This window comes from Megascapheus bottae, chromosome 12, assembly GCF_031878675.1.
Source record: "Megascapheus bottae isolate mThoBot1 chromosome 12, mThoBot2.hap1, whole genome shotgun sequence".
In the NCBI taxonomy this organism is placed as follows: domain Eukaryota; kingdom Metazoa; phylum Chordata; class Mammalia; order Rodentia; family Geomyidae; genus Megascapheus; species Megascapheus bottae.
The window spans coordinates 12,533,979-12,548,804 of record NC_143520.1 but is presented as its reverse complement, the minus strand read 5'-3'; the positions used below and the strand labels follow the sequence as shown (position 1 = coordinate 12,548,804).

The following is a 14,826-nucleotide window of genomic DNA, read 5'->3' as shown; positions in this document are numbered from 1 at the left end:
TGGGTAAATGCTAAGGAGTGGCATTGCTGGGTCTTCCTCACAGCCTTTCTTGCCTGGGCTGACTACGAGTAGTTAGGATGACAGGAGTGATGTACTGGTGCCCAGCAGCAGTTTGTTTGTTTATTTTATTTTTTTATTTTTTGCTGGTCCTGGGACTTGATCTCAGGGCCTGAGCACTATCCTTGGGCTTTCCTTAAGGCTAGCATTCTACTACTTGAGCCACAGTACCACTTCGGCTTTTCTATGTATGTGGTATTGAGGAATCGAACCTGGGTCTTCATGCATGCCAGGCAAGTACTCTACCAGGAGACCAAATTCCCGGCCCCCCTTGAACACTTTTTGCTCAAGGCTATCACTCTGCCACTTGAGCCACAGTGCCATTTCTGGCCCCAGATCTCAGCCTCCTGATTACCTAGGATTACAAGCATGAGCCACTAGTGCCCAGCTTCCCTGTAATCTTTGAAAGTCATCTTAGATCCCTCTCAGTAACATTCCATTTCTTTGTTCTCTTTCGTAGAAACACTTATTTTTATTTTGGCAGTACTGGAGCTTGCTCAGCACTTCAAGATTTCAAGGAAGGCACTTGACCACTTGATCCACATTCCTAGCTCTTTTTGCTTTATTTTTCAGGCTAGGATCCTGAAATAGCCTCATAGTTGAGAATCCACAGAGGTTCCGCCAAAGGTGACAAAAGAACTTTTATTAGCTGGCTGGTGACTGCCTTTGTCCTGGACTTCAGCATCTCAAAACTAAGAGCAGCAGCCACCTCCAATGCGACAGGGTCTATAAAGGCAATAACCATACCCAGGTGTCTGTTTCACAAGCAAACAAGCTGATTCCATTAAGGGCAGGGATATTCGTTAGTTGAAGGACATTAAAAGATGGTGAAGACCAGGAAAACAGCATTTTGCCCATGCATCTGGAGGCTGGGGATTCAAGACTGGAGGTGGAAATCAACAAAAAAATGGAAAACTGGGTTCCTAGTTTCTCATGTTTTTGTCTCGTCTATCTGGACCACAATGTTTCTACTTTTTTTTTCTTATTTTTGCCAGTCCTGGGCTTGAGCTCAGGGCCTGAGCACTGTCCTTGGACTTTCTCAAGGCTAGAGCTCTACCACTTGAACCTCAGCAGCACTTCTGGCTTTTTTTCTATGTATGTGGTACCAAGGAATCGAACCTGGGTCTTTGTGCATGCTAGGCAAGCACTCAACCACTAGGCCAAACTCCTGGCCTGTTTCTACTTTTTACTTCTCCTATTATCTGGGATGCAAGATATGAACCACCATGGCTAATTTTTCTGTTGAGTTGAGGTCTAGCCTAGAACTGATTCTCTTGATCTTTATTTTCCAAATAGCCGAGTTCTGCACCTGGCCTAGGAAAACTTCTCAAAAAAATATCTTTAATTCTAGTTTTTCAGGAGGTAAAGATAAGATGATAAATATCTCTAGGTGGCCTATACAAAAGTAAGTGACTTCTATCTCAAAACAATTCAGGTATGGTAATTCACATCTAAAATTCCAGCTACTTGGAGGTGGAGGTGGGAGGATGGAGGCTGAACCCTGTCCATGTTAAAGCTAGCAATCCTATCTGGAAAATAAACTAAAAGAAAAGAAATGGAGGGACAGAGGGAAAAAATGCAGCAATGATAACCACTGAACACTATGTTGAAAATGACAGGAGACAAGCAGGAAAAGCTGGGACAGTGAGGGGAAGGGTGACATTGTCCAAAAAGAAATGTGCTCATTGGTGGGTGCAGTGGCTCACACCTGTAATCCTAGCTACTCAGGAGGCTGAGATCTGAGGATGGCAGCTCAAAGCCAGCTCAGGCACAAAAGTCCTTGAGACTTTTAGTTCCAATTAACCACTAGAAAACGGTAAGAGGTGCTGTGGCTCAAGGGGAAGGGCAGTTGCCTTGAGCTGAAGAGCTCAGGGACAGCAAAGACTTGGTTTTGTGGGGTGTGTGTGTGTGTGTACCAGTCTGTGGCTAGAACTCAGAGCCTTGCTGCTGTACTTTAGGTTATTTGTTTTTGCTCAAAGATGGCCCATTAAGGCTTCCTTCTCTTCTGGCTTTTTCTGATTAATTGGAGATAAGAGTCTTAACAGACTTCAATCCTCAGATTTCAGGTTCCTGAGTTGTTAGGATTACAGGCAGGAGCCATGAGTGCCCAGTTTATTTCTGTATAGCAGTTTATTGTCTAATTCTACCATGACTTACCCTTTTTCTGTAGTGAACATTTGGTTGATTTTCAGTTTACTGCATTTATATACTGGTTGTTATGAATATTCTTTAAATGTTTTCTTGTGTACCAGTCAATATTCTTTAAAATGTTTTCTTGTGTATAGACTGGAGCATTTCCCTAGAAGATATTCTAATATTGCTAGGCTATTAGCTATGCATATCTTAAAGATTACCGAGTATTATTGATTTGCTAAGATGATTTTACCAAGTATATACTGGGAAAGATGACACTCGAGTATATTGATCTACCAAATTTTATGCTGAGAGAGATGGGTATCAGCATTCTTAAGTCTTCTCCCATTACTGTAACTGAAATATCAAGCTTCCTTATATGTTGCCAGAATTCCATTTTCCCTTGAAAGGGTGTGGCTGCATGGAGGTTGGCCTCTGAAGGCCAACACAAGGGATACTGGAGGAACTAAATGTTCCTGAGGAAGTTGGTTTCTGGTAATAAATTTCACTTGCAGGAGTTTTCAGACACTGTCAAGAACAAAGGAACTGCATTTGTTTATGTGGTTTGTAGCCAGGCAAGCTAGGTCTTCTCTCTGTTCTAAATTCAAGCTACATCTCAGGGCTTTAATAGATATGTCATCAACAGCTTGTTTAATGGATGAGTGGGAGTGCTGGGGAAGAGGTATCTTTTGCTCTACCCAGATGGAAATCGTGGGTGGGTGAGAAGTTTCTCCAGTTATTCTGTGCCCTTGCAGGTATTTATAAGAGCAGAGTGGATAACAGTGGACATGGGCAATGAGTCCTGGACCTCTGACAGCTAGAGCAGTGGTACAGAGTCCTGGGCTGTTCTGGTTCCAGAAGGGTCTCTCACAGCTAATCCCAACCAGCTACTAGCCTTGCTATTGTCTGCTGCCAGCCATTGCTCAGCTTACTGGCATCCGCCCTTCAGCCTATGCTCAGAAACACTAGGCAAGACCACTGGAGAGACTGTCTTCACCAGGACCTGATAGTGGAGAGGGTATCCAGGAGAGTGTGTGTCAGCTGTTCACAAAGTTCCAAAGACTACTTAGATAGCCAGAAGTGAGAAGAGATAAGCATTTCTGTAACAGTCAGGTTCTCACATCATGTTGTACCAATCCTACTACAATCTTATGCAAATTAAGGCCTGTGTAATATAGTATAGCCCATTATGCAAATATAGCATTGTGTCTACACCAATCATAGTTGCTTGCTGGCACTGAGGCTTCTGCAAGTGGAGTCATACTTTGAGTGTTAGCATGTGCTGGTAGGCTCTTTTTTTTTTTTTTTTTTAAAGACATCCAGGTCCCAGCTAAAGGTCTAGCAGCTTTCAATGGAGTTAAGCCTCCCTCCTGGGATAATTTCATCACATTTAAAAGAAAAAGAATAAACCTTCAAAAGGGTGCTTGCTACAAAGAAGATCAGTAACAGAATTTTAACAATGTTTAACTTCTGTCCTAGCTTCCCAGGAAGAGTTCAGTCCCTCCCAATCTGTCAGTTCCCTGACATTCCTTTGCAGTGAGTATCCACCAGTATTTTTTTTTTTTTGCTAAAAAAATGTCCATGAAGCTACTCAGGAGGCTGAGATCTAAGGATCACGGTTCAAAGCCAGCCTGGGCACAAAAGGATCTGAGACTCTTATCTCCAGTTAACCTCTAGAAAACCGGAAGTGACAGAAGTGGCCCTGGGGCTGCTGGGGTAGCTCAGGGACAGCGCCCAGGCCCAGAGGTCAAGCCCCACAACCAACAAACAAAACAAAATAAAGAACTTTTTGTTTGCTGTAATCCCAGGTCTTGGGAGGCCAGAAGCAAGAGGATAACAAGTTAGAGGCCAGTCTGGGACATATAAAGACACCGCTTCAAAAGCCCAAAGTAAAATATATAAAAGTCGCTTGTGTGTGTGCATGCTTAAGAACGGATACAATACGATGTAGCTTAGATCTATTAAGATCATTTGTATACAGATAAGTGTACATGTAGATACACGTGTGTATACAGCGATCCCTTACCTAGCGCCGGTGTTAACATTCCAGAGACCCTCCCCTTGGTGAAAATCTGCGAAGTAGCAGAGCTATCGTTGTCCCTGGCTATATGGCTGTTCACTTAATGCTACTTCGCGGATATGTACGTGTATATATATGTATATAGATAGGTGTTCAATGACAGGCCTGGGCACAGTCTCTAACTCATTGCTAGAGTTCTCCTTAAGGCACAACTCCAGTTGTAGATAAGGCATCAGCTCTCAGCTGTAATCCTAGCTACTCAGGAGGCTGAGAATCACAGTTCAAAGCCAGCCCGGGCCAGGCAAGTCGAGAGGCTCGGTTCTCCAAGTAGAAAGCCGGGAGTGAGCTGTGGCTCAAGGGTAGGGCGGTAGCCTTAAGCTGAAGAGCTCAGGGCCAGCGCCCGGACCCAGAGCTCAAGCCCCGCCAACAACAACAACACAGACGTCCCAGCCCGAGCTGGCCTTGGTCTACGATCCTCAGATCTCAACCTCTTGAACAGCTAGCATTTCAGGAATGAACCCCCGGCTCTGGGCTAATTCTTTTTTTTTTTAATTCATCTGTAATGAAGAGCTAGGAGAAAGGGCGAGGCACAAATGCCTCAGGAATAGTTCTTTAAAAAAAAATGCTTATGCTAACACAAGTTACCAGCCGCGCCGGCATCATCCTGGGGGAGATTTTTCACCCGACCTTCTCCGAGTGAGGGCGGGACTCCGCAGGTCGTGGGAGCCTGTGATCACTGCGCAGGCGCAGAAGACTACGTCGGCTCCGGCCCGCCCGCGGCCCCGCCCTCTCGCTCCGCAAGGGTTGCCGGGAAGCCCCCATCTTTGAGCGCGCTCGGCCCGCCGACTGCGCAGCGGAGTGGAGGCATTTCCGCCGTCGCCACGGAACCTGTGCACGGCGCGTCTGCGGAACCCGGGCCTAGAAGGTGAGCCTCCCGGAGGCTAGCGAACAGGTCCGGAAAAGCCGGCGGCGCCTTTCTCTCCGTGCAGCTCCCCCCGGGCTCGCCGCCCCGCGCCGCGTGGGCCCAGGCGGCAGGCTGCCGGGCGCGCGGGTTGAGACGAGGCCGGGCGGCCGGGCTGCGGAGCCGGGCCCTGCACAGAGTGAGGGCGCCTGGGGGGGACCCACGTGGCCGGGGCTCGGCAGGGCGAGCTGGGCTGGCCGGGGCTCGCAGCTCTGCGGGTTGGGGCCGCTTGCACCCCACCTTTGGGTTCCTAACCTCCGTCCCTGTCCAGCCTCGCCCAGGGCAGGTGTGCTGGCGCACGTCTGTTTCTAGATTCTGAGGAGGTCTCTGCGGGGTAAACACCGACTCCCCGGGCTCTGTGTGGCCTGACGGTCGTCGACCAAGGATGTTGGAGCCGACAGTGTCCCCCCAGCAACTCTGTTGGACTTTTAAAATCCTCCATTCACTGCCATCACAGATGCTTCTGTGTGTTGCACGTTCTGGGGAAGTATCTGATGAAGCGAAGTTCTATCATTGGTTAGGCCAAAGAAGTCTTGCAAGGACTAAATAGTTGGATCATGTCCTTTATAAAGCAAATTGCATAAAATAGCATAGGGGTGTGGATGGTGGTAGGCAAACCAGAACCTAAAATGGAGTGAACTCCGTAGGTGTACCGGGTAAACTACATTTGCCTGAACGCCAGTGCCTTATCCAGGTTATTGGATAGCAAGCCTCTAAGAAAAATACGAACAAGGAAAGTAACTCATCATAAATGTATCGGCAGATACTCTCCGTGAATTAATTAGTATACTTCTGTACAGTGTAGATCATTGCTGGTTTAGTGGAGCTCTGAAGCAGATACTTCGAAGTCAGAAGACTTGGTTTATGCATTCTCATAAACCAACATTCTAGCCTTTAAGCCCTGCATTGCTAGTGTTCAGTCTGTGAAACTGGAAACTAGAAAGTTAACTATTGTATCCGAGTTAGTCACACCTTTTCACCCCTAGATGAAAGTGGCGTAAGTGTATTTTTGCTCTCAAATATTCATTTTTAAAAATTGATCCCTAAAGTACAGTAAACTCTACAACTTTTTTGGGGGGGCCCGTCCTGGGCTTGAGCACTGCCCTTGGGTTTTCTTTTTTTTCTTTTTTTGGCCGGTCCTGGAGCTTGCTCTCAGGTCCTGGGTGCTGCCCCTCGCTTTCTTTTGCTTAAGGCTAGTCCTCTACCACTTGAGCCTCACTGCCACTTCTGGCTTTTTCTGAGTAGTTTGTTGGAATCTCATGGACTTTCTTGTTTGAGCTGGCTTTGAACCACAGTCCTCAGATTTCAGCCTTCTGAATAGCTAGGATAACAGGCATAAGCTACCAGAGCTGCACAACTTTTAGTATTAGATTTTAAAAGATTCTTTGCTGACTAGTTTCTAGTTAAGTCAGAGGTGGCTAAAGTTTGAAAAGACATGACAACCCACACTAGTGCTGAGAGCCATCTATATGTCTGTTTAAAACTGGAAATGTTTTTTTATTAAAGCTTGCTTTAGCAATGAAATAAATAGTTGCTTTGTTCTTTGTTATAGACAGGCAGTTATTTACTGAAGGGGGGCAAGTACTTGATCTTTAATTTTGTATCATTTGATTGGTTGCTTTGTTAAAATATTTGAGACTGAGTAGAGAAACTGAACTTGTAAAATAAGATTTACCTAGAAAAAGTAAAATTATCTCTTTTGCCAATTTGGGAAAATTTACAGTTAGCCACGATGGCTGAAAATGGTGATAATGAAAAAATGGCTGCTCTGGAGACCAAAATCTGTCATCAAATTGAGGTATGATTCTTGGACTATTACACTGCCAAACAAAGTCTTTGAAGGAGATTGAGGTCCTTGAAACAGCAAAAGAACATTTGATTTCAGTATATTGACCTATTTAAACATTTGGCTCATCTTTGATTCTCAGAATTAGTTGAACATAGTTTTGTAGTTGGAACTGGGTTAAGAATCTAAAAGAAATAAAAACATTTGAAAGATAACACTATAGACCATTAGCTTTGTTTTCTTTTCTTTTTGTCAATCATGAGACTTCAACTCCTGCCTGAGTGCTGTCACTGCCTTTTTTTTTTCCCCTCCTCAATTCTAGCATTCTGCCACTTGAGCCACACTTCCACTTGTGGTTTCCTGGTGGCTAATTGAAGATAAAAGTCTCTGGGATTTGCATGCCTTGTCTGCCTGGGGCTGGCCTTTATCATGATTCCTAAATTTCAGCCTCCTGCATAGCTGGGATTGCAGCTCCCAGCCTTTTTCATTTCCCTGAGGAAAGATCTCAGTAGGTAGCCTAGGCTGGCCTCTGCCTCCTGAGTTCTAAGATCTTAGGTGTGCGGTACTAAGAACTTTAGTTTTCTAATCTGGAAAATGAGGATAATAGTAATATACTCACTGGAAACTTAAATTAATAAGGTATAAAATATAAAATGCCTGGCACTTAATAAGATGATAGAGAAATCTGTGGTAAATCAGTTTCCCTATGAAATGATATTTTGTATCCTTGAAAGACCTACCAAGTTTTTCTGCCTAATTAGTCCCTGTTAAATGGTACTTTGTATCCTTGAAATTCCTAGTCCTTTATTCTGTCCAATTCTTCTCAACCATTGTAACTTTTAAAATATTTTTATTGTCCTCTTAGTGCTTCAAATTTAGATACTATGTTTAGATTGAAGCTTTAATGGGATTAATGACTGGAAGGGAAATTATCCCTATACATAATTGTTGAGAAAATTGAGATTATTTATTCTGCTTAAATGCTTAGAACAATGTCAACTTGTATATATACAGAAAGGGTGTGATGTCTTTCTCACAACCTATCACCTCTCAAATATCCCTCTTGATATAATCAGGGTTAAAAAAAGGTCAGATGGGTAGGGCCTGGAGTTTGGCCTTAGTGGTAGAGTGCTTGCTTAGTATGCATGAAGACCTGGGTTTGATTCCTCAGTACCACATACATAGAAAAAAAAAGCCAGAAATGGTGCTGTGGCTCAAGTGATAGAGCTCTAGCCTTGAGAAAGCCCAAGGACAAGCCTCAGCTGGCAAAAAAAAAAAAAATTTTTACTTTGTCCTTTTTTAGTTACAACATGTTTTTGTGCTTTCTCAAGGCTAGAGCTGTACCACTTGAGCCACAGTACCACTTCCGGCGTGTGCGTGCGCATGTGTGTGTGTGTGTGTGTGTGTGTGTTTACATGTGTGCATGCGCGCACACGGTGTGCACGTGTACACTATATATATGTGGTACCAGGGAATGGAACCTGGGTCTTTGTGTATACAAGGCAAGCACTCTACTACTAGGCCAAACTCCCGGTCTTACAACATGTTTTTTTAGAGTAGAACTTTGTAATGTAGAAATCTTTTTTTTTTCTAAATTCCAAGATTGCCCCAGTATTATACTGTGCTCTGAAATACATTTTAATTATCTTACAGTATTATTTTGGAGACTTCAATTTGCCCCGAGACAAATTTTTAAAAGAACAGATCAAGTTGGATGAAGGCTGGGTACCTCTGGAAATTATGATAAAGTTCAACAGGTAAAAACCTTTTTTTTGTTTCTTTGGGTTCTAAGGATTATGCATGTGCTCTTCCATTAAGCTGCATGCAGCCCAAAGAGTCATCTGGGTTTTCTGTGGATAATGAGCATGACTGTGGAGTCTTACAATGTTTCTGTATGTACTCCTTAGGTTAAACCGTCTGACAACAGACTTTAATTTAATAGTAGAAGCCTTAAGCAAATCTGAGGCAAAACTCATGGAAATTAGTGAAGATAAAACTAAAATTAGAAGATCTCCAAGCAAACCCCTCCCTGAAGTGACTGATGAATATAAAAATGATGTGAAAAACAGATCTGTTTACATTGTAAGTGAATCTTTTAGGTACTTGAAATGTTCTATTTATTTATTTATTTTTATGCTAGTTCTGGGGCTTGAACTCAGGGCCTGAGCCCTGTCCTTGGGTTTTCTCAGGGCTAGCGCTCTACCACTGGAGCCACAGCACCATTTCCAGCTTTTCTATATATGTGGTACTGAGGAAGTGAACCTGGGTCTTAGTGCATGCTAAGCAAGCACCCTACACTAGGCCAAACTCTCAGGCCCCTTCAGTTTTATTTAGAAAGAAAATATATGGATTAAGAGTAAGAAGATCTCAGGATTAGTTTCACCACTTTTATGTTTTGTGGCAGGTTTTTTGTTTTTGTTTTTGTCAGTCATGGGGCTTGAACTCAGGGCATAGGTACTATCCCTGTCTGAGCTCTTTTGCTCAAGACTACTGTACCATTTTGAGCCACAACTCCATTTTCAGTTTTCTGGTGTTTAATTGAAGATGAGTTACATGGACATTCCTGCCTGGGCTGGCTTGGAACTGTGCTCCTCCCATTCCAGCTTTCTGAGCAGCTAGGATTACAGGTGTGAGCCACTAATGCCCAGCTTGTGGCAATGTTATAGTCTTTGTAACCTTTATCTTCTTGGACGGTTTTGAGATGTAAGTGAAAAAACCCATATATTATTTGAAGAAAATACTAAATAGTTTTAAGCACTGATGCTTGTCAGTTGTATCAACAGCTAACAGTTGATATATTATCAACTTATGAATAGAAATCTATCGGAACATTTCAAACGTAGAATAGATTGAATAGTGTAATGTCCCACCACCAAATGTTTAAGTTTTAATGTATAAGTAATATATCCCATACCTAACTGAATTATTTTGGATCAAAGTAAGTATGAGTCACTTATTTTACTTTAGAATAGATTGTTAAAATATTGAGATGAAAAGATAGGAATGTGTATTGTGGCTTCATCATTTTCATTTCAATTTTGTAAATTTTTTACAGAAAGGCTTCCCAACTGATGCAACCCTTGATGACATAAAAGAATGGCTAGAAGATAAAGGTCAGGTGTTAAATATTCAGATGAGAAGAACATTGCACAAAGCATTTAAGGTATGATTGTATTATAATGCAGGCTTCAGTTACAACATACAGAGAACATAACTTTAAGGAAAAAACCCCCATAATTTTCCCTCCCCTTTTTATAGGGATCAATATTTGCTGTATTTGATAACGTTGAATCTGCCAAGAAGTTTGTACAGACCACGGGTCAGAAGTACAAAGACACAGAACTGCTAATACTATTTAAGTAAGTCTTTTGCTAAAGTTTCTTTCAGTTATTTGGCATTGATATTAGGGCAAGGTGTATGAGATAACACGTCTCCTATAGCTAGTGTTTTTAGTCTCTTTAGATATACTTTAAGAGAGGTCTGGAATTTGTTGAATTGAAACTATACTAGTCCTTGACTGATAAAAAAAAAAGTGATGACCATACTTTTTTTTTTTCTTTTTTGGTTGTGGGGTGTGAACTCTGGGCCTGGGCGTTGTCCCTGGTCTCTTCTGCTCAAGGCTTTGAACTTAGAGTCTCAGATCTCAGTCTCCTGAGTAGCTAGGATTACAGGCATGAGCCACCACGCCAGGCACTATACTTTTTCACTATTAGTAACTACTGAGAAACAGCAGGATAAATAATAAAGTTCTGGTTTTGGGGGGGGCAACTAGATCACTATTTTTAATCTATGCAGACACTAATTTATTCAGAAATGATTCAGCTTCAGATTTTTTTTTCCATTGGTCATGGGACTTGGATTTTGGGCCTGGGCGTTGTCCCTGAACTTTTCAGCTCAAGGCTACCACAATGCTCCTTGAGCCACAGTGAGTGCTACTTCCAATTTTCTGGTGGTTAATTGGAGATAAGAGTCTCATGGACTTTAGTGCCTGGGCTGGCTTTGACTCTCGGGTCTTCAGATCTCAGCCTCTTGAATAGCTAAGATTATAGACATAAGCCACCAGTGCCTAGCTCAAATTATTCTTTTGTTGTTGGGTTTTGTTTTGTTTTGTTTTCCATTAGTCATGAGTATTGAACTCAGGGCCTGAGTGCTGTCCCTCAAGGCTCACCACAGCTCCACTTAAGGTTTTCTGGTGGTTAAAGAGAGATAAGACTCACATTAGATTTTGCTGCCTGGGCTAGCTTCAAACCAGGATGCTCAGATCTCATCCCGCATGGTTCACTGGTACCTGGCTTGGATTATTTTTGTATGTCTTTAAAATGAGGTTAGGGCAAGGTACTGACTGGTGTTTCACAACTCTTAATCTTAGCTACTCGAGGCTGAAACCTCTTGATTGATTAGCACAGATGGTAGAGTGCCAACTGTTATTTAAAGAAAAAACAAAGGCACGGTGGCTCATATCTGTAATCCTAGCAACTCAAGAGGCTGAGACCTAAGGATTGAGGTTCAAAGCCAGCTTGGATAGTAAAATCCATAAGACTCTTATCTCTAATCACCAGAAAATGAAGCGGCGCTGTAGCTCACAGTGGTAGAGTGCTAGCCTTGAGCAAAAAATCTTAGGAATAGTGACAAGGTACTGAGTTCAAGCTCCATGAGGGACAAAAAAAAAAAAGCGCCTAATAAGAATTTGTTGCTTTGAGTTGAAGTTTCCATACCAGCACATATACTATACATAGTGATGAACATATGTAATCCCAGTGCTGGATGCAAGGCAGGAGTTGGCATTCAAGGACAGCCTGGGCTACATACCAAGACCCTGTCTTAAGAGAGAAGAAACTATTTTCATGATGAATAGTTAGGGGGCATAGTATTCTACTTTCGTATTATTCAGCCTCCTAAATACTATATACTAAACTTGGCTTACTTAGGCATGCATTATTATAAGTTGTGTGTGCTATCAATTTTAAATATTCAAAAAATTTTATTTTGTGTGTGCAAAGGTCTTGACATTGGACCAAATTTTGTGGTTTTGTTCAGGGTTGGCTTCAGGCTGTGATCTTACATATGCCTCCTGCATAGTTAGGATTGCAAGCATGTGCCACTAGGTTGCCTGGGCTGCCCTTAAACCAAGAGACTCCGAAACAACACACTCGGCATAGCTGGGATCTCAGGCATGTATCACCACAACTGGCTCCGAAATTATTTTTCACAATGCTGCTATTTTTGAGTCTTCAGGATGTTGAAATTATTCTTTTTGTGAAATAACCAACATAAAAAAACTATGAAACTTTATGTGTATGACTTCTGACTTTTCTATACAGTGAATGATACATTAAATTTAATATGCAATTGCTAATACAGGATTTCTTTTGGGATTATTAAAATGTTTTACAGTTAGTAATGATAGCTGTACTTATAAATCTGCTGCTTTAGAAGCTGGGCACTCACCCACACTTGGCTCACACCTATAATGAAGCTTGAAGCCAGCTTGGGCATATAAATCTGAGAGATTCTTTATCTCCAGTAACCAGCAAGAATCCAGAACTGGAGGTATGACTCAAGTTGGTAGAGTGTCAGCCATGAGCAAAAAAAGCCATGCTAGAGTAGGAGGCCCTACAACCAAGCACCAGTACCACTACACACATATATACTTTAGGTACATTTCATTTATTTTTCTGTTTTTGTGTTTTTTTTCTGATGCTCCTTCTACTTAGGCTTGAACTCAGAGCCTGGGAAATAGGGTTGTGTATATGTGGTTGTTAATGCTTTACCACTTGAAATACATTCCATTGCACAAGCCTAACTGCACAGGCTGGCTTTTTAACAGTCCTCAGATCTTAGTTGCTAGGATTACAGGGACGAGCCACTGGTACCCAGACTTAGGTACTTTTTTTTTTTTTTTTTTTTTGCCAGTACTGGGGCTTGAACTCAGGGCTTGGGCACTGTCCTTGGACACTTCTTGCATGAGCTAACATTTATCATTGTTAATGATAAATCTTAAAACATCCAAAATAATTTTCTGTTCTTAGGACCTTAAATTTTGTGTTTTGTTTTCCTTAGGGATGATTATTTTGCAAAGAAAAATGAAGAAAGAAAGCAAAATAAAGTGGAAGCTAAATTAAGAGCTAAACAGTAAGTGTGTTAAGCTGATCATGGCAGAGGTGAATTTCTTGAAGCTTTGACAAAGTTAGAATTAATGGTTCTAGGAATGATGAGCTTTGAAATAAGTAGTAACAAGTCTGCTCAGTGAAACTGAGCTTAAGCTGCTGAGGGTTTTTTTTTGTTTTGTTTTGTTTTGTTTTATTTATTTTTTGGTGGATCATGGGGCTTGAACTCTGGGTCTGGATGCAGTCCCTGAGCTCTTCAGCTCAAGACTCCTGCCCTACTGTAATTGGAGATAAGAGTCTCACATTCTTGTGCATTTTTTTTGTTTGTTTGTTTGTTTCAGGCCTTGAAGTATGGCCTGGTTGCTGTCATTGAACACTTCTGCTCAACCCTACCACCCTACCCTTGAGCCACAACCCCCACTTCCTATTTTCTAGTAATTAATTGCTAGGTTGGCTTTGAACCTCGATCCTCAGATCTTAGCCTCTTGAGTAGCTAGGATTACAGGCTTGAGCCACTGTGCCTGGCACATTCTTGTTCTTTAGTGCCTGTTCTGGTTCTTCAGTGCCCAGGCTGGCTTTGAACCTCAATCCTCAGATCTTGGCCTCCTGGGTTGCTAGGATTACAGGCATGAGCCACCAGGCCAACGGCTTAAGCTGCTTTGATAATCTGGAGACCAAGTACATTATAGTTTCATTGAGTGATCAGAAACCTAAGGACTGGCTTCGGTTATTTAATGGTTTGGTGGTTATGGTGAAGTTATTGGGACTTAAATTTTCATACGGTTAAATAAAAACACATTGTAATAATGTTCTATTTGTAGAGAACAAGAGGAAAAACAAAAGTTAGCTGAAAATGCTGAAATGGTAAGTATATTTGTCTGGAATCTATTTATTAGAATAACTGAAAAGCCAGAGGTGGGGGGAACATTTACCTAAGGTTTTTTTGTTTGCTTGTTTTATGTTTTTTGGGGTATTTTTGATTGGTTGTGGGGTTTGAACTCGGCCTGGGCTCTGTCCCTGTGCTCTTCAGCTCAAGGATACCTCCCTACCCCTTGAGACACAGGACCTTTTCCAGTTTTCTGGTGGTTAATAAAGAGTCTCACAGGCTGTAGTGCCCAGGCTGGCTTTAAACTGTGGTCCTCAGATCTCAGCCTCCTGAGTAGCTAATATTACAGGCATGAGCCACCACCTGGCTCAGCCCCAGCGTTTTTTTTTAAACAGGTGCTAATTTAATAAGCATGTACTGTGTCACTGAGATGTAATCTCAGATCTAAGTACTTTTCTCTTTTATGCTAGTCCTGGGGCTTGAACTCAGGGCTTGTATCTGATCTTTTTCTCAAGCCTATTACTCTTCCACTTGACCCACAGTGCCACTTCTGGCCTTTTCTGTTTATATTGTCCTGAGGAATCAAACGCAGGGCTTCATGCATTCTAGTACTCACTAAGCCACATTCCCAGATCCTAGGAAAATTTACCTATAGTTATTAATGCACCAATATTACCTAAAATGTTACTTATCTAGAAATAAATGGATTCATATAGCTTGTTATCAAACATCACTTAAAGAAATAAGTTAAAATCAGAAATTGCCTAAAATGTTACTTATCTAGAAATAAATGGATTCGTATAGCTTGTTATCAAACATCACTTAAAGAAATAAGCTAAAATCAGAAATCATTGTGAAGGGTGCATTAAAAGTGTTTTTGATTTCTAGAGAGATAGGTGGTTGCTTTGAAAAAAACATGATTGTCTTGTGTATCTT

The 14,826-nt window shown here is 41.9% G+C and overlaps 1 protein-coding gene across 2 annotated transcripts in view; it reads left to right on the top strand.

Annotated features, from left to right (window-relative positions):
- Positions 1-5,013: 5,013 nt before the first annotated feature.
- Positions 5,014-14,826, top strand: part of Ssb (small RNA binding exonuclease protection factor La) — a 16,688-nt gene continuing 6,875 nt past the window's right edge. For both annotated transcript variants that reach the window (XM_090342667.1, XM_090342666.1), the window contains exons 1-8: positions 5,014-5,135; positions 6,895-6,969; positions 8,611-8,714; positions 8,865-9,039; positions 10,013-10,120; positions 10,216-10,316; positions 13,018-13,089; positions 13,886-13,928. In XM_090342667.1, the coding sequence (XP_090198793.1) occupies positions 6,904-6,969; positions 8,611-8,714; positions 8,865-9,039; positions 10,013-10,120; positions 10,216-10,316; positions 13,018-13,089; positions 13,886-13,928 (669 nt within the window). In that variant the 5' untranslated portion in view covers positions 5,014-5,135; positions 6,895-6,903. The remainder of the gene's footprint in view (positions 5,136-6,894; positions 6,970-8,610; positions 8,715-8,864; positions 9,040-10,012; positions 10,121-10,215; positions 10,317-13,017; positions 13,090-13,885; positions 13,929-14,826) is intronic.